The sequence below is a fragment of the Urocitellus parryii genome, chromosome 5 (assembly GCF_045843805.1).
Source record: "Urocitellus parryii isolate mUroPar1 chromosome 5, mUroPar1.hap1, whole genome shotgun sequence".
Classification (NCBI taxonomy): Eukaryota; Metazoa; Chordata; class Mammalia; order Rodentia; family Sciuridae; genus Urocitellus; species Urocitellus parryii.
The window spans coordinates 53440708-53459472 of record NC_135535.1 but is presented as its reverse complement, the minus strand read 5'-3'; the positions used below and the strand labels follow the sequence as shown (position 1 = coordinate 53459472).

General features: G+C 33.2%; 1 protein-coding gene across 3 annotated transcripts in view; it reads left to right on the top strand.

The window, feature by feature from the left end:
- The window catches only part of Mon2 (MON2 regulator of endosome-to-Golgi trafficking), a 110344-nt gene that overhangs the window by 81795 nt on the left and 9784 nt on the right, over positions 1-18765 (top strand). For 2 of the 3 annotated variants that reach the window (XM_026392977.2, XM_077799181.1), the window contains 6 exons: positions 3203-3346; positions 4042-4059; positions 4348-4476; positions 11923-12113; positions 15913-15973; positions 17090-17213. In XM_026392977.2, the coding sequence (XP_026248762.1) occupies positions 3203-3346; positions 4042-4059; positions 4348-4476; positions 11923-12113; positions 15913-15973; positions 17090-17213 (667 nt within the window). The remainder of the gene's footprint in view (positions 1-3202; positions 3347-4041; positions 4060-4347; positions 4477-11922; positions 12114-15912; positions 15974-17089; positions 17214-18765) is intronic. The other variant, XM_026392979.2, reaches the window with a different exon arrangement.

Sequence of the window (18765 nt, the reverse complement as noted above, 5' to 3'; positions counted from 1 at the left end):
TAGGAGAACAAGTGGAATCATTCATCCAAGTATTAGGAGTTTATTCTGAGCTTTTGATACCTTGAAAACAAAATATATATCTGAAATTTAGGAAGCTTTATATTTCATTTATATCAGTTCATATCATTTTTATATGATTATTAATTTATACTCTAGCCATTGTTTTATTCTTTGCATAATTACCTGATGTTGCACAAACCTTGAATGTGAAATTTATTTTAGTATCTTCTAACAGAAAAATTAACAATTTATTTCAGTAAGTGATTTTATACTTTCTACAAGTGTTAGAAAATTTTTGCACAAGCAAAATTTACTTTGGGATTTTATCTTTGAACTATCTAGCAAAACATTTCCTTGATTACAACCAATTTTCTGTCCTAAAGGAAAAACTCTCTTCAACATTATTAGTTACCCTTATATTATTTAGTGCTTCATAATCTTAGTCTTGTTTCTCATAGGACTAGTTACTGACCAGCCTGACTTGGTTATGTGTGCTAATTGAATTTTTTCCTAAATTATTTTTGCATACATGGGGGAACTGATAATTTGAATGTCTGCTTTGTGTATGTAATGTACTATAAGTTCTGATGTCAGGAGACTACATCTGACTTATGTATTGCTAAGCTTCTTTAGGTCAGGTAGCTGGGTACAATGTATGACTGCTGGACTTGTACTTCAGAGACACTATCACATTGTGTGTGAATGTGTCTTTGGAGTTGTGTAATGAACCCCTATCTTCTACAGAATATATGGCAAGTTTCTTAATCTTTTTATATTCAGCTTCCTCATTTGTAAGATAAAAATAAATCTACAACTTTTTGCCTTTTAAGTAGAATTTGTAAGGCATTTTTTAATTTTTATATGACAGCGGATTGTATTACAATTCTTATTACACATATAAAGCACAATTTTTCATATCTCTGGTTGTATACAAAGTATATTCACACCAATTTGTGTCTTCATACATGTACTTTGGATAATAATGGTCATCACATTCCACCATCATTTATAACCTCATGCCACCTCCCTTCCCCTCCAACCCCTCTGCTGAATCTAGAGTTCATCCATTCCTCCCATGCTCCAGTACCTGACAGAAGGTAAACACTGAGTAAATGTTAGCCCTTATTATTTTTATCATCATGTTCTCTGGCAAAGACATTAGTACAAGGCTGCGACTAGATGATGTGTTGGTACATGAGTTACTAAGCAAAACCTTAAACTATTTCTTTTCTTGTTTTTATGTATATGGCTTTCAAGGACTAATAAGAAATATTGCCCAGATTATCAATTTTCATCTCTTTACTAAAATTTGTTTTTAGGTTCATCCTGTATATTTTTCTGATAAACTTCAGAATACTGAAGAAAAGCCAATAAAAATTTTTCTTGGATGAAATTTGTTCCCCAAAAGGAAAGGGGGCTTTCATATTTTGCATTTCATAGTCCTAGAATTGATTAATAAGTCAGCAATACCACTGTTAGTATGTTTTCAAAAAAAGACCATTGGAAATCAAATGCATAATCAAAAATACTATCATGGAAGATACTTCTAAAGAAATTGTGATACTTAGCTTTCTGGAGCATCTACACGATTAGAGCATCCAACACTTAGAGTGGTGACAGTATCCACTATAATTAATTACCACTTGTTTACTTCCAAGAGTTGAGATCCCAGCAAAAGGTTAATAAAGAAGAAAGTAGAACTATTAGAAGCAGTCAGAAAAGATAATTTTCTTTAGAATGTATAAATTTTATTCAAGTTCTCTATTCACTGTTTTTGAGAAAAATAACCAAATGTTGAGAGTTGTTATTAGATGTCTTTATTGTATTTTACTACACTGTAATTGTAGGATGATCTAACTTATGTGTGGACAGCCCTTGCTTATCTGCTTTTTATCTCAGTGCAGTTTTATCTAAATTTTAGTCATAGATAAATGTCTAGGAGGCAGGGATAAAATAATCTGATAAGTTTTAAAAGTCATAGATGGGGGGGCATGGGACAGTGGAGAAACTTTGGACTGGGCAAAGGTGAGGGAGGGGAGGAGAGAGGGAATGGGGGTAGGAAAGATGGTGGGATGAGACAGACATCACTACCCTAGGTACGTGTATGATTGCACAAATGTTGTGCCCCTACTTCTTGTACAACCAGAGAAGTGAAAAATTGTGCTGTTTGTGTACAGTGAATCAAAGAGCATTCTGCTGTCATGTATAACTGATTAGAACAAATTAAAAAAATTTAAAAAGCCACAGATTGTATAAAAAATATTTTTTAAAGTTTTTTCTTAAAATTTTTAAATGCTTTTCTAGCATGTGTAAGGCCCTGAGTAAAATATACCCAGTAAAAAGTAAAAAAATAAAGCTAAATAAATAAAACTTTAAATTTTAGTTTAGTGTTTTGAGGGTACACTCAAAATACCCTTTTAAGTGTACAGTGATTATGTTTTTTATTTTGTACAGCACAATGGTATTTTAAATACTCCATAAATATTGCCAATAAATATTTAAATATTTTTAGCATATTTGAAGTCATAATCTACAGTATCAGGATATACATTTTATTCTTTCTGTTTAATTATTTGAAGTAATATAATTAGAGAAACTAGCTAGTATTCATTAAAATGATATGTTATTAATTTGTATTAAAATATTTTCTTGTTTTAAGTCAGATTTATTCAGAGGAATTAGACATTGAATATTTAGCCTGTTAAATTTAATATGTAATTTTTTAAAACAAATTTTTACAGATGACTTATTTTCCCAACTGTAGTGCACATGATTATTTGTTAAGGTTGGTAGACCAGGCATGATGCAGAAATGATCTATCATTTCAGTGAACTGATATCACTTAAGTAGAAACCAGTATCATCTTGGTCAGTGAAGCACTTTTATTCTGATAGCTGTATTACTGAACAAATCAGTTGTAGAACCTCAGGACTGCCTGGGACTTTAAGTACTTACCCCTTTTCTTCTGTGCTAAGAAATAAATTGTGCTTTATTAACAAGCATTTTTAAAAGCTGATTAACACTTTGAGACTATTTTTATTTTATTCAATAATAGTTTTAAATAGTTTAAATATCTTTCAAAGTATATAAAAGATGGTATAATACTGACATAAAATAGTACAGTCTTTAAAATTCTTGGGTTAACCAAATATGTATATAGTAAAGAACTTCTGCATTCTAATGTTCATATTTTGCTTTTTAGGCCATCTGTGTAGGACCAGAAAACATGCAGATAATGTATCCAGCTATATTTGACCAGTTACTGGCATTTGTAGAATTTTCCTGTAAACCTCCACAGTATGGACAGCTGGAAACAAAGCACATTGCAAATGCAAAATATAATCAGGTAATTTACTATAAATTTTATTTATTCTGTGAGATTTCATGGCTTATAAAAACAGTCAATTCCACTTAAGATGGACTTTGATTATCTTGGAAAAAGAATGTTTTTAATTCACATATGGTCAGTTCCAATTAAGATGCACTTTATCTCAGAAAAAGAATTTTCATTCAAAATAAACTTACAGGTGTCTGTTAACAATTTAAGCTGAACAGAATATTATTTGAGAAACCATTTCTGTGTTCATTCCTCCTGGTTTATGACTTTCCCAAGTAGTTCTTCAGAAAGTTTTACCTTTCATGTTACTCTCTAGTACATGTTTCTTGAAAAAGGGTAAATTCCTTGAAACCTTTTTCTTGGTTGCCCTATCGCACTACGAAGCAGCTTTTAAACCCCTAAGCCTAATCTTATCTAAAATAGATATTTACAATACAAGATGAAGAAATATGTGTGTACTGAATAAGAAGTTGTCTGTTACTGGTGTGAAATTTAGTTGGATTTTATGTAAAACATTTTTATAGCAATAGTCAAATTTTGACTTCATTTGGGCTTAGGGGAAAAGTCAATTTCTAAATGCATGCATATGCTGATTTTGTTCACCCAGCATAAAAAATTATAGTTTATATAGTCCAAAAAGTAGTTTTAATATGTATTAACTTTTCTCATTCTATTTGTCTTGCAACACAATGGAATCACAATAGATCCAACTATTTGCACCGGTGAGTTAAAGTTCCTAAAATTGTCCTAACCTATTGGCAACAAATTAAGTATGTATTTCCCAGTTCTTCATAGAAATGCTCTCTGCTTTTTCCAATAGTGTTAATTTTTGCCTGGCTAAAAATTATTTTTTCATTTAGCACATATCTCTTCGAGAACTTTGCATGTAATGTGATCTGACTTAAGACCAAGGCCTGAACTTTAAGACAAAGCTTTTTTTTGTTTTTAAAACAACATAATTTTCTTTAATCCCATTTTTTTTAACTCTCTCTGAAAATATTACTTTCTAGGCGGAATGGGTAGCCTTGAATTATGTACCATTTGCTGAAAGGTCTTTAGAAGTAGTTGTGGATTTATACCAAAAAACAGCCTGTCATAAAGCAGTGGTGAATGAGAAGGTTCTACAGAATATTATTAAGGTATTTTTTTTCATTTCTATACTTTTATGACTATATCACTGAAATTACTCATTAGGTAATAGCATTATATTGGGATAAATGAAAAATACTTCTTATTGTTTATTTAGTAACATGTCCTCAACATTCATGAATTGTATTTAGCAAGCCATTTTTCTAAACCATGAGGTCTTTTTAATGAAACATTTAAGAACAAATATGCAGACTGGCGGTTATAGCTCAGTGGTAAAGTTCTTGCCTAGCTCACATGAGGCCCTGGGTTTAATCCCCAGAACTGCAAAAAAAAAAAAAAAAAAAAAAAGAGAGAGAGAGAGAGAGAAAGAAAAAGAAAGAAAAAAAGTGTGCAGTAGATTTGGTAGATTTGTTACAGTTTTTAAATTTTGCCATGTAAGACAATGATAATCCTGTCTCTTAAGACAGTATATATACCTCAACCCTCAATGTTGACTAGTGTTCAGGGAGAAATTAACAATGTAGACCATTAATTTAATGATCATGTAGACTGTTTTTAAAAGTCAGTTCCTTAGTGTGTGAACAATGATTTTTAAAATTTATCTCTTGTTGACTGTGTCTCATTCCTTGTATTTCATCTTTCCCCTTCTATTTTGTTTTTTGTTGTTGTTGTTTGTTTGTTTATTTTTTTTGTGATACTGGGGATTGAACCCCAGGCCTTGAATATGCTAGGCAAACAGGCTATCACTGACACTCCCAACCCTCCCCTCTATTTTGAAGAACAAACCTGACAGATTTCTTCCCTAGCCTGTGGATATACCTTCTGTTTACTAAATAAATACAGACCAATTTACTTTCTTCCATCAAGAAAGATGGTCTTTCTCTGTTCCTTCTCTTGCTTTTGGCTTCTTCCTACCTTTTTTTTTTTTTTGGTGATTCTTTCTGCATCTTATACATCCTGCGAAAAATGATTAAGCCTTTTATACTACAAGAACTTTCTCTTGCTGGACGCAGTAGTATATATGCATGCTGGAGACCCTGTCTCAAAATAAAACATAAAGAGGGCTGGAGATGTGGGTTAGTGGTTAAGCACCTCTGGGTTCAATCCCTAGTACCCAAAAAAAACAAAAACAAAAAAACTTTCTCTTAACTCTACTTCCTTGTTGTGACCAGTACAGGTATTAATTCAGAAATCTAGAGGCAATGGGGATTGAGAAAAGAAAAACACATAGAGAAAGGTGGGACCAGTGGTGGAACATTGTCCTCTGATGGACAAACAGTAACCCAGAGATAAGCTCAACATGTTTATTAAATAAGTTTTATCATTAAAAATTATTTGTGGGCTGGGATTGTGGCTCAGTGGTAGAGCGTTTGCCTAGCACATGCGAGGCCCTGGGTTCAATTCTCAGCACCACATAAAAATAAATTTATAAAATAAAGAAATCTTAAAAAAAAAAAAAAGGTTATTTGTGGGAAAATTTCTGCAAAGCACACAGACTAAAGGACCCAGCACTGATGAGATATTAGTGTTATCTTGTTGTGCTCAGAATTCTCTATCCTGCCTGGCGCAGTGATGCATACCTGTAATTCCAGCAGCTTGGGAGGCTGAGACAGGAGGATCACAAGTTCAAAGCCAACCTCAGCAACAGTGAGGTACTAAGCAACTCAGTGAGACCCTGTCTCTAAATAAAATACAAAGAAGGGCTGGGGATGTGACTCAGTGGTCAAGTGCCCCTGAGTTCAATCCCCTGTACCCTGTGCCCCACACCCCCCCCAAAAAAATCTCTATCTCTGGTAGCTGGTGCCTGAGCTCAAGGTCCAGACTGATACAACTTCATGCCTTTGCACAGAACCACTTCAGGCGTCATCATAGCAACTGGGCAATCTTGACCTGTGTCTTTGCACAGGAAGTTCCCAGCGTAAATATAGCCGTGATGTAGTCAGAGATCGGGATCCAAGTCACCACTTTCCACACGTCCTACACAAATTGCAGTCCTCTTTTTGCTTTCCTTTATTTCCAAATCCCATATGACAACTTGTGGCCTTCATCTAGCCACCACTTACTCTTACTACATGTTGGCTTATGTCCATATTACTCTATAGAAACTGACTTCTGAAGTGATAGAAAACCAAATTTTCAAATCTGTTGTTTTCTTACTCTTTATCTTCTTTATAGAATGGGAATACTTCGGCTCTACCTTCTTAAATTTCTTTTTTCCCCTGAATTTTGTGATACTTCTTTCTATTCCTCAACACATATCTCCCAAAACTCTCCCTTCATTCTTCATTTTTTTAACATATTTTTAAGCATTTCTATGTACCAGGTACTACCTAAATACTGGAGATTATAAAAATGTAGATAAGTTCTTATGTAATAAATGATAGAGTATGCTGAGTGCTAAGTGAAGACCATAGAGTAAAGGTCACTTTTATTCAGGTAGACCTTACTTCAAATAGTGTCTGCAGTTTACTTCTTGCCTTTTGAGTTTGGGCAAATGAATTTATTTGAGAGTGTTTCTTATCTGTGACAGGATAATTGCAATATTACTTACATGTCCTAACTATAGCAAAGAGAATTTGTTGAACATTTAATGATGCTTGTCTTGCCAAATAAATAAAAAAATTATTTCCTACCACAGACAAATAATTGAACTGCTGAGAGGATTTGGGATAGGATTAACAGAAATGACACTTGGAGGAGTGAGAGTTTGCTAAAACAGACAGGGAGGCATTTTAGCTAAATTAAGATGATGGAATATTTTCAAGAAATCTAGAGAAATTCCATTTAGATAGGTCATGAAACCTGGAATAAGTCTGAAAAGGTACCTGCAGGTTTTAAAAATCATCATAATATCAGACTTTATTTTTCAATCATTGAAAGCTCAAACACTGAGGAATGCCATTACATCATCAGTGGTTTGGTTTTTATTTGCAGTACTAGAGAGTCTTATGCATGTTTAGCAAGTACTTTACAAGCTACATTGCCAGCCCTTATTATTTTATTTTGTGGCAGCCTCTCTAAGTTGCTCAGGATGGCCTCAAATCATCTGCCTTAGTATCCCAAGTAGCTGGAGTTACACAGTTTGTATTTTTAAAGGAATTAAATGATCCCTTTTCTGTACTCTCAAACACTTTGTTGATACCACTTCTTACTTCATTATATTGTGTTTAATTGGACAAGGCTCTTTTTTTCTTAGAAATTGAATACCTGTGATGTCCGAAACTAAATTTCCCAGTTCAGTATGCATTTACTGAGCATACACCGTTGTACACTTATTGTACACTTACTCCTGTATTATTTCTTTAAACATTCTAAGAAATAAGATGTTCCAATTGAATAGATCAACTGTGCTTAATATTCAATAAGATATTAATTGCAGAAGTCTATCATAATTTTCTTTTATCTAAATTTGAGTTATGAAATGTTTACTGAAAATGATCTGTGTGGCATTTAGTATTCCTTTGGTTACAAATCACATACAGTCAGGCTCTGATTAGCTTTAGCAATAAAGAAAATTTTTAGTATGCTTAATTAGAAAATTCAAGGCGTTCCTGTATATGAGCGACAAATCCTCTGAAACGGAAATGAGGACAACTACTCCATTCACAATATCCCCCCAAAAAATAAAATACTTGGGAATCAACCTAACAAAAGAGGTGAAAGATTTATACAATGAAAATTACAGAACCCTAAAGAAAGACATAGAAGAAGACCTTAGAAGATGGAAAAACATACCCTGCTCATGGATAGGCAGAACTAACATCATCAAAATGGCGATATTACCAAAAGTTCTCTATAAGTTCAATGCAATGCCAATCAAAATCCCAACAGCATATCTTGTAGAAATAGATAAAAGAATCATGAAATTCATATGGAATAATAAAAGACCCAGAATAGCAAAAACAATACTAAGCAGGAAGTGTGAATCAGGCGGTATAGCGATACCAGACTTCAAGCTATACTACAGAGCAATAGTAACAAAAACAGCATGGTACTGGTACCAAAACAGGCGGGTGGACCAATGGTACAGAATAGAGGACACAGTAACCAATCCACAAAACTACAACTATCTTATTTTTGATAAAGGGGCTAAAAGCATGCAATGGAGGAAGGATAGCATCTTCAACAAATGGTGCTGGGAAAACTGGAAATCCATTTGCACCAAAATGAATCAGAATCCCTATCTCTCGCCGTGCACAAAAGTTAACTCAAAATGGATCAAGGAGCTTGATATTAAATCAGAGACACGGCATCTGATAGAAGAAAAAGTTGGTTATGATCTACACGCTGTGGGATCGGGCTCCAAATTCCTCAATAGGACACCCATAGCGCTAGAGTTAACAAATAGAATCAACAAATGGGACTTACTCAAACTAAAAAGTTTTTTCTCAGCAAAAGAAACAATAAGAGAGATAAATAGGGAGCCTACATCCTGGGAACAAATCTTTACTCCACACACTTCAGATAGAGCCCTAATAACCAGAATATACAAAGAACTCAAAAAATTAGACAATAAGATAACAAATAACCCAATCAATAAATGGGCCAAGGACCTGAACAGACACTTCTCAGAGGAGGACATACAATCAATCAACAAGTACATGAAAAAATGCTCACCATCGCTAGCAGTCCGAGAAATGCAAATCAAAACTACCCTAAGATACCATCTCACTCCAGTAAGACTGGCAGCCATTAGGAAGTCAAACAACAATAAGTGCTGGAGAGGATGCGGGGAAAAGGGCACTCTTGTTCATTGCTGGTGGGACTGCAAATTGGTGCAGCCAATTTGGAAAGCAGTATGGAGATTTCTTGGAAAGCTGGGAATGGAACCACCATTTGACCCAGCTATTCCCCTTCTCGGTCTATTCCCTAAAGCCCTAACAAGAGCATGCTACAGGGACACTGCTACATCGATGTTCATAGCAGCTCAATTCACGATAGCAAGACTGTGGAACCAGCCTAGATGCCCTTCAATAGATGAATGGATAAAAAAAATGTGGCATTTATACACTATGGAGTATTACTCTGCATTAAAAAATGACAAAATTATAGAATTTGGAGGGAAATGGATGGCATTAGAGCAGATTATGCTAAGTGAAGCTAGTCAATCTTTAAAAAACAAATACCAAATGACTCCTTTGATATAAGGGGTGTAAACAAGGACAGGGTAGGGACGAAGAGCTTGAGAAGAATATTTACAGTAAACAGGGATGAGAGGTGGGAGGGAAAGGGAATGAGAAGGGAAATTGCATGGAAATGGAAGGCGATCCTCAGGGTTATACAAAATGTCATATAAGAGGTAAGGAGGGGTAAGTCAAGAGAATACAAATGGAAGACATGATTTACAGTAGAAGGGGTAGAGAGAGAAAAGGGGAGGGGAGGGGAGGGGAGGGGAGGGGGGATAGTAGACAATAGGACAGACAGCAGAATACATCAGACACTAGAAAGGCAATATGTCAATCAATGGAAGGGTAACTGATGTGATACAGCAATTTGTATACGGGGTAAAAGCGGGAGTTCATAATCCACTTGAATCAAACCGTGTAATATGATGTATTAAGAACTATGTAATGTTATGAACGACCAATTAAAAAAAAAAAAAAAAGAAAATTCAAAGATAGAGGACTTTAGGACTGGTTGATCCAGTGGTTTAACAGTATCATTAAAACTCAAATTTCTTTCTCTGTTTTGCTTTCTAAGGGTTGAGTATATCCTAACTATGTTTCTCCACATATCCAGTAAAAGGATTGTGTGTGTGAGCACACAAATACATGTACACACAGTTTTTTACCACATTCTTAAATTATTAAAATTAATGTTAGAAGATGGACCAGCTTTGGTCCCATACCCATTTTGTGGGTGGAGGGGGTACCAGGAATTGAACCCAGAGGCTCTTAACTACTGAGCCACATCCCCAGCCTTTTTTTTTTTACATTTTATTTAGAGATAGGGTCTCACTGAGTTCCTTAGGGCCTCATTAAGTTGTTGAGGCTGGCTTTGAACTCAAAATCCTCCCACCTCAGCCTCCCAAGCTGCTGATATTACAGGTGTGTGCCACTATGCCCAGTCTGTACCCATTCTTGAACCAGTTCACATGGATAGGGAAGCGACATGTTTTGATTATCTTATTAACTTAAGCATATCTTTACCTGAATTCCCAACCTGGAAGTGGAGATAGCTCCTCAGAAAAGAAATAGGTTTTGTGGAAGTACATGCATGGGAAAGCAGTAAAATAGATTCTGAGTAGACTAATATCTGTTCTTGGAGGCCTGTTTCATGCAAATAGGCAATGATTCATACATTAAATTGGGTGGCAGAGGATGACACTAGGTATTATATCCTTGAAATATAAAAATTTATCTCTTAGAATTTTTTATGTAAAAGCTGAATTTTATCTCTATCTAAGGTGATACCAAATTTCTAGTGATTGATCCTCTGGGATAGTTTGCCATAATAATTTTGTCAGTCTAGTCTTCTAATTGCTGAAAGAACTATGACCCAAAAAGTTCATTCTCAGTCACCAAATTATTTTTACAAAAGCCATTTTTTTGAAAAATTGACCAATTTTTTAAAAGAGTCTTAACATCTTGGGCACTATACATAACTCAGATGCTCTACTCCTGTACTTTTGATAGTCAAAGATAAGTCATATTAATTGAATTTTCAGTTTCATTAAAATATTTGGAAAAGAAAGATACATAAAAATATTAGAATGGAATATAAAATTCAAAGAATTTTAGAGATAAAACTTCAAAGTAATGACATTTTAGGTTATGTTTACTCTCCCCTAACCATTAATGGAAAAATATAAGCAGTATTAACCTCTTTTGGATGGGGGAGCCACATCAATGAAATTACTTTTCTCTTAGAACAAAAATGGTATGATTTTCTAAATCCATAATGTCAAGTTGAGAAAAAGTGCAAAATTGTAAGTTTCTTACTCTTTAACTTTTTAAATAATATCCCCCTTTTTTATAATGAAAAACTGAAATTCAGGGCGGGGGCTGTGGCTCATCAGTAGTGTACTTGCCTGGCATGTGTGAGGCACTGGATTCTATTCTCAGCACCACATATAAATAAATAAAATAAAGGTCTATCAACAACTAAAAATATATATATTTTTAAAAACCCTGAAATTCGAAACCTTATTTTTTTAGAGTTATTGTTTAGAAGATAAAGACAGGATTTTAAAGTACATCTTTTGAATTTGAGGGTGTAGGACTCGGTGTAAGAATATGTGCTTTTAGCACCACAATCCCCAGCATCCAAAATAAGTAAATAATATGTTTTTAATAATTAAATAATATATTTTTTCTGAATTAGGTTTGCGGACCATGTTTGAGACTCTGCCTTTCTAAAAAAATAACATCTTCTCTGAGTGAAAATACCTATGCTATTATTTTTCTCTCTGCTTTAGTATTTTGTTCTTAAGTAATTTATTAAGTTGTATGTGTGTGCTTTAATTAATACTTATCTTAGACTATCTTTATTTTCAGGCTCTTAGAGTTCCTCTCAGTTTGAAGTATTCCTGCCCTTCTGAAAGCACATGGAAGCTAGCAGTATCTTCACTCCTCAAAGTTCTTTCTATTGGGCTACCTGTTGCCCGACAGCATGCTTCTTCTGGAAAATTTGACAGTATGTGGCCAGAACTAGCCAACACTTTTGAAGACTTTCTTTTTACTAAAAGGTCAGCTCATTTATTTAAAAGATTAAGACAATTTTTCAGAAATTGGCACATGATATATGCAGTTGCTCTAAAACCATGTTGTTTTTTCAATAACAAAGTAATTGATTAGTAGATTGTTAGACTATATATAAAACATGGCTGGGTTCCGCATTTATCCACTAAGTACATTATCCATGGTCAGTGGTATTTTTTTGCTTTTTGCAATGTTTTGTAAGACAGGAATCATACATATAAGACCATATGAGTGCAACATAATTAAGGAATTATGATTTTTAACTTAATGAAACTAAAAAGATTGATTTTTTTTTAAATCTGAGCCCCACTTGGTATTACAAGAGGAAAATTATTTTAGAAAATCAGTGTCTTCTATGTTGATATATTCTTGAATTCTTTAACTGATTTATACATATTAAGCCTCCACGAATAATCATATCTTTTTCCATGATATTCCTCCATTTTTTGATCTGTAAGCTGCTTTGCAAAGTAATCTAATAACAAAAAAAAAAAAAACAAGTAAAATCAAAATCAACTTGAAGAAAAGAAAAGCTTTGGACCTCATTAAGGGGTGTTATAAGTAAATAATTTAAATATTCAGCCAAACTTTTAATACCAAAACATGGTACTTATTCTAGTGTACACAGTGGGCTATCAGGAAATCATACAATTTATGGTCTGTATTTAGTACATTAAAAATCACTAAGTACTAAGTTGGGCACAGTAGCATATGCCTGTAACTCCAGGTACTTGGGTGACTGAGGCAGGGATATTGCTTAAACCTAGTAGTTAGGGCCAGCCTGTACAACACAGCAAAACCATGTGTCTTAAGAAAAATTACTAAGTACTATCCAAAACAGTTGAACACACATATTCATACAAAAATTTGTATGCTAGTATTCACTGCAGCATTATTTATAATAGCCAAAAAACGAGAACAACCCAAATATCTGTCAGCTGATGAATGGATAAATTTAGTGTGGTTTATTTATACAACAGAATGCTATTCAGCCATAAAAAGGACTGAAATAATAAAATAAAAGGACTGATGCATGCTATTAACATGGATGAACTTTCAAAGTATGCCAGGTGGGAAGAAACCAGACCCAAAATGTCATATATTGTACATTTCATTTATGTGATGTATCCAGAATAGGCAAATCCATAGAAATAGAAAGTAAATTATTTGTTTCCAGGAGTCAGAGAAGGGAGAAAATGGGGAGTGACTGCTACTGGGTACAGTTGCCTATAGGGTGATAAAAATGTTCTGGATTTTAAATGGTGATAGTTGTACAATTTTATGAATATGCTGAAAATTACTAAATTCTATACTTTAAAAGGATGAATTTGATTACATGTGACTCCTATCTCAATAAAAAATTTAATATACCATACAGAGAGAATTTGATAAAAAGTACAAATAATACTATATCAGTTTGAAGGTTTTTTTGTTTTTGTTTTTTTAATTTTTAGATAAAATCCTAGAAAATAATTTGTTAAAAATTACTGTACTCTTGGGCTGAGGCTGTAGCTCAGTGGCAGAGCACTTGCCTAGCATGTGTGAGGCACTGGGTTCTATCCTTAGCACCACATAAAAATAAATAAAAACATTCTGTCCATCTACACCTACAAAAAAATTTTTTTTAAAATAATGTACTCTTTAAATGCAGAGAATTTAAGTCTCATATAGGCAATTTTTATCTACAGTATTGTGATTAAGAGGAGTGAAATTTTCAGTTATTAATTTTGTTTGTACCTCTCCTCTCTTACATTTTATGTGACAACCCAGTCTGGTATTTCTGATACATGATGCAAATAGCATTAATATTATTTGTGTGTGTTCCCGATAAGATGTATGTATATATGGTGTGTGTGTGTGTGTGTGTGTGTGTGTGTGTGTTGGTTGAGGTACTGGGATTTAAACTCAGAACTCCACACATGCTACTCAATCTCTGAGCTACATGCCTAGCCCCTTTTCATTTTGCAACAGTGTCTCACTAAGTTGCTGAGGCTACCCTGGAACTTGGAATCCTCCTGCCACAACCTCCTGAGTAGTTTGATGGATTACAGGCATGCTCTTCTGTGCAAGGCTTATATATTTTTTTTATTGGTAACCCATCATTAATTATCTCCATCATTATCACAGATCTTTTAGTATGACTATAGACATGTACATTCCTTGGTTGTAACTTAGAATTAAACAAATTTTATCTAGAGATACAGGTAGGATTTGTGAAGCTGATTTGCTGGTAGTGGTTATAAAATTCCTGCCATTGGTTTAGGTTTGGGTTCATGTCTTTGTAATTCTTTTCCTCTAGTTCCTACTACTAGATTATAGAGTTAGTTGAGGACTTGTACACTAGAATGTAAGTTCCATAACACCTGGACTGAGTCTGTCTTGTTCACAACTGGATCTTGAACACCAAGAATATAATACCTGATACAAAGTAGTTGGTGCTCAGCAAATATTTGTTGAATGAAAAATGTGGAAATCATGCAACCAAGGTCCACTCCCATATGTCCTAGGTACAGAACCGTAAATACCTCTAAACCCAAGTGTACTATCATTATTGTTATATTACAACATAAAAGAGAACAGTATAGGCTTAAATATCAGATAAATCAGGTTCAAATTGTAGCCTTATGTTCTTGGGCATGTTATTGACCATTTGAAGCCCCGGTTTTCTCTTGATTAAAGGATAATTATAATACTGCATGGGATTGCTGTGGGAACGTGAGATTAATACAAATAAAGCTCTTATTTTAATGTCTAATTTTAGCCATCATTATTATTGTAATAATACTATCCTATTCTCAGCAGTTTTTTAAAACTGTTATTGTATTTTTTATACCTTTATTTTTATTCGTTTATTTTTATGTGGTACTGAGGATAGAACCCAGTGCCTCACACATGCTAGGCAAGCACTCTACCATGGAGCCACAACCCCAGCCCCTTTCAGCAGTTTTAAATAGTTAATATTTCACTGTTTATGTTCATAACCATTTTATTATTCATTCATGTGAGCCAGAGTCTGAAATCCCCATTGGTTCTCTCAGATTTATTTCCTCTGTTATTGTTGAAATAATTATATGCTTTATAAAATCTGAATTAGCCCTCCTCTTTGCATTTCTTCTCTTTTTTGTATAGAACTTTAATACATTATATTTATTATACACTAATGATTTAATTTGTCTCTGAGTAAATAATTCAGCAGCTTGACCCGGGCTCTCTTAAATCACTGCCTTACGTGAATTCAGATACCATTACGATAATTTTTACTGCAGTTGCAGATGAGGCAATATCTTTGCCTTTCTTTCTTTTTCATAGTACTGAAAGAAGTTTAGTGCTACCAGTTTTTAATTTGGAATTGGACCAAAGTGGGGTTTTTTTTAGTGTTTCTGTAATTTAAAAAAATTTTTTTAATATTTTTTATTTGTTCTAATTAGTTATCATGAAAGTAGAATGCATTTTGACCCATCATACATAAATGGAGTATAACTTCTCATTTGTCTGGTTGTAGATTCTGTAGACTTACACAGGTCATGTAATCATCTATGCACACAGGGTAATAATTGGACCAAGTGTTTTTATAGTTAAGAGTTTTTATATTTGTAATTAACCTAGTTTTTAAAATATTTAACAGTGTTAATTAGAAATAGTATTCTTTGACATAAATAACAATGTCCCAACCTGGGTGGAAAGATATAATTTTTTATCATTTGAGTACTGTTTATCTATTTTCTGTTTGTTTTTCCAGGGAGTATTTTACTATTAAAAACCTGGTATTTTGTTTATGTTTTTTAGCATACCTCCAGATAATCTCTCTATTCAAGAGTTTCAAAGAAATGAAAGTATTGATGTTGAGGTGAGGAAGCTATTTAAAACGTTTTCTTGTGATCATTTGTGAAAACCAAATAGTAGAAATGTTGAAGTTATAAAATTGCTAACAGAATAAGGTAAATAGGTTAAGACTGAACCTAAAAGTATTAAATCTCTTACAGATTAAAGGTTGATTTTTAAAGCACTGACATTCTAAAAATAATCCCTTACGATTTCTTATAGTCTTTTGCTATATGAATGTTGTCTATCCATTTAATAAGTTTATTAAAAAGCAGGTTGATTCACTAAAATAAATCCATAAGTGAACATGTATATGTATTTAAATGTTTATTCTGTAATTTGGCATGCCAGGTATCTATATGTCAGATCAGTGACTTGCTTAGTGTTTTTTCATTTTTAACCAGCTGTACATACAGCTTGCAGAATTATTAAGGCAATAGTTTTTTTAATAATACATTTTGAGGATTATAAATGGAATTTGAAGAAGCAGGTTTTTTAGCTATGGATGTTTTTTTGATGGCCTTTTGGGATCTTTTTTCTTTAAGTTAGAGGAACTTTTAAATAAATAAAGTTATTTTAAAATGTACATTTAAAAAGCATAGGCATCATCACATATATATATATATATATATATATATATATATATATATAACATTGCCTTTTTGACATTACTGTGTTAATACTTACGTGAACTTTTCTTTTTCTTTAGAGGACAAAATAATAAGCTGTATGTTAGAAATAAATTATTTGATCAAAATGAAAACAAGTAAATTCTCTTATAGCTCATAGTTTCTCATTGTAAGAAGGTGATTTAAATCTTAATTTGGGATATTTTATTCTAATATGGGTAAGTTTCATATGCTGGCTATTTTCTTTCTATAGCTCTCCTTATAGTTATGCGGAAGATCAACATGAATCCAAATGATGGCATAGTAAATAGTTATAGTATTGACTGTTTTGATAGATGAGGGAAACAGACTAGTTATCAAGTACAGGAAACCTAAAAAATGTTTATATACTAATATTAGGAGGGTTCTTTAACTGATTTCCTTTCAAAATAAATTTTAAAATTTACTCTAGAAGTTATGAGTTAGTCTCTTTCAAGAAGAAAAAATGCATTTGAATTTTTCCTTTTTTTTAGGTAGTTCAGCTTATTAGCACTGAGATACTACCTTATGCCAATTTTATTCCTAAGGAATTTGTTGGTCAGATAATGACTATGCTTAACAAGGGCTCCATACATTCTCAGTCTTCTTCATTTACAGGTATGTTATTTTAATGATTTTTTTTTATTTTTAGGTGTTAGAAAGTCATATAAAATGTTTACTCTCTGTAGTAAATATAAATTGGAGACTGGTAGGGTAATTTTTAGGAAGGTAATATAGAACATTAAACCTTATGAGGAAAAATGTAAATATTCTGTGGTATAGTTACATTTGTAAAATGATTAATTAAATGACCTAGCACTTATGTAATCTGATACAGACATAGAGGCTGACCACAGTTACCAGTTTTGTGAGGTCATGGATGCCACTTATTATTTTGGTTAACTTCTTTTAACTCTCACTTCTGTAATTTTTAAAATGAAAATATTAATATTAACCTCTCAGAACTATGAATTACAGAATTAGTCCATATGGGAGGGAAAAACATAATACCTTAAATATTTATTAAGGGAACATTTAATGAATGACTGCTATATACAAAATACTATTCTGTTATTCTTCAAAATATTTCTTTGAGGATAGGTACTGTGATATTATAGAAGGGGAAAGGGATTCGGTATGGTTGAAAAAATTGCCCGCAATCTTAAGGCTGGAGGCCAAGTTCATACTAAAAAAACTGTATGCTTCTTTCTATCCCATCATTGTACCTTAATTGGGAGGTGATATATAAGTTGGTTTTTGGTATTTTTAAAAAATCTAAACCTCTGCTTAAGTCTTAAATGTAATTGTGGCATCCCAATGTATTTTTTCAGCATGATTATTTAAAAATTGTAAATTTATGCAGTGTATATTCTTAATCCGCAGAATTTATTGGAGTTGTGACTAGTATTTTGTGCTGAGTACTTTAAAGAACATTTATATGTGCAGTCTGACCACTAGATGTCTCTCATACAGCTTACTTTACAAACTTGTTTTTTCCTAGCCCTAACAATTTTAAAAGCTAACCTGGTAACTTGCAGGTTTAACAAACATGAGACTCTCAGAGAAAAAAATTTTAAGTCCATTTATAATGTAATCATCTGCAATCCCAGCTACTCAGGAGGCTGAGATAGGAGGATTTCAAGTTTGAGGCTAAACTCAGCAATTTAGAGAGGCCCTAAGCAACCTCGTGAGAATCTGTCTTGAAATAAAAAGTAAAATGGGCTGGGGATGTAACTCAGTGGTAGAGTACCCTTAAGTTCAATCCCTGGTACAAATTAATTAATTAATACATTTATAATATTTTAAATTATATTATATTTATAATCATATTATAATATAGTTCTATATATATATCTGTATCCAGGCATAGTGGTAACACACTTGTGATACCAGCTACTCAGAAGACTGAAGCAGGAAGATTGCAAGTTCAAGGCCATCCTGGGCAATGTAGTGAGACCTGTCTCAAAATTAAAAACAAAAGAATGAGGATTTAGCCCAGTAGAGAGTGCTACTGAATTTAATTTCCAGTACCCCGCCCCATACACACAAAAGGTCTGTGTACATACAAACACACACACGTATAATCTTTAATAAAATGCATTAAGAATTAGGTATAAATATCCTAAGCTAATTGAGGGCTGAGTTACCAAGTATTCTTTTTTTAGCAGTT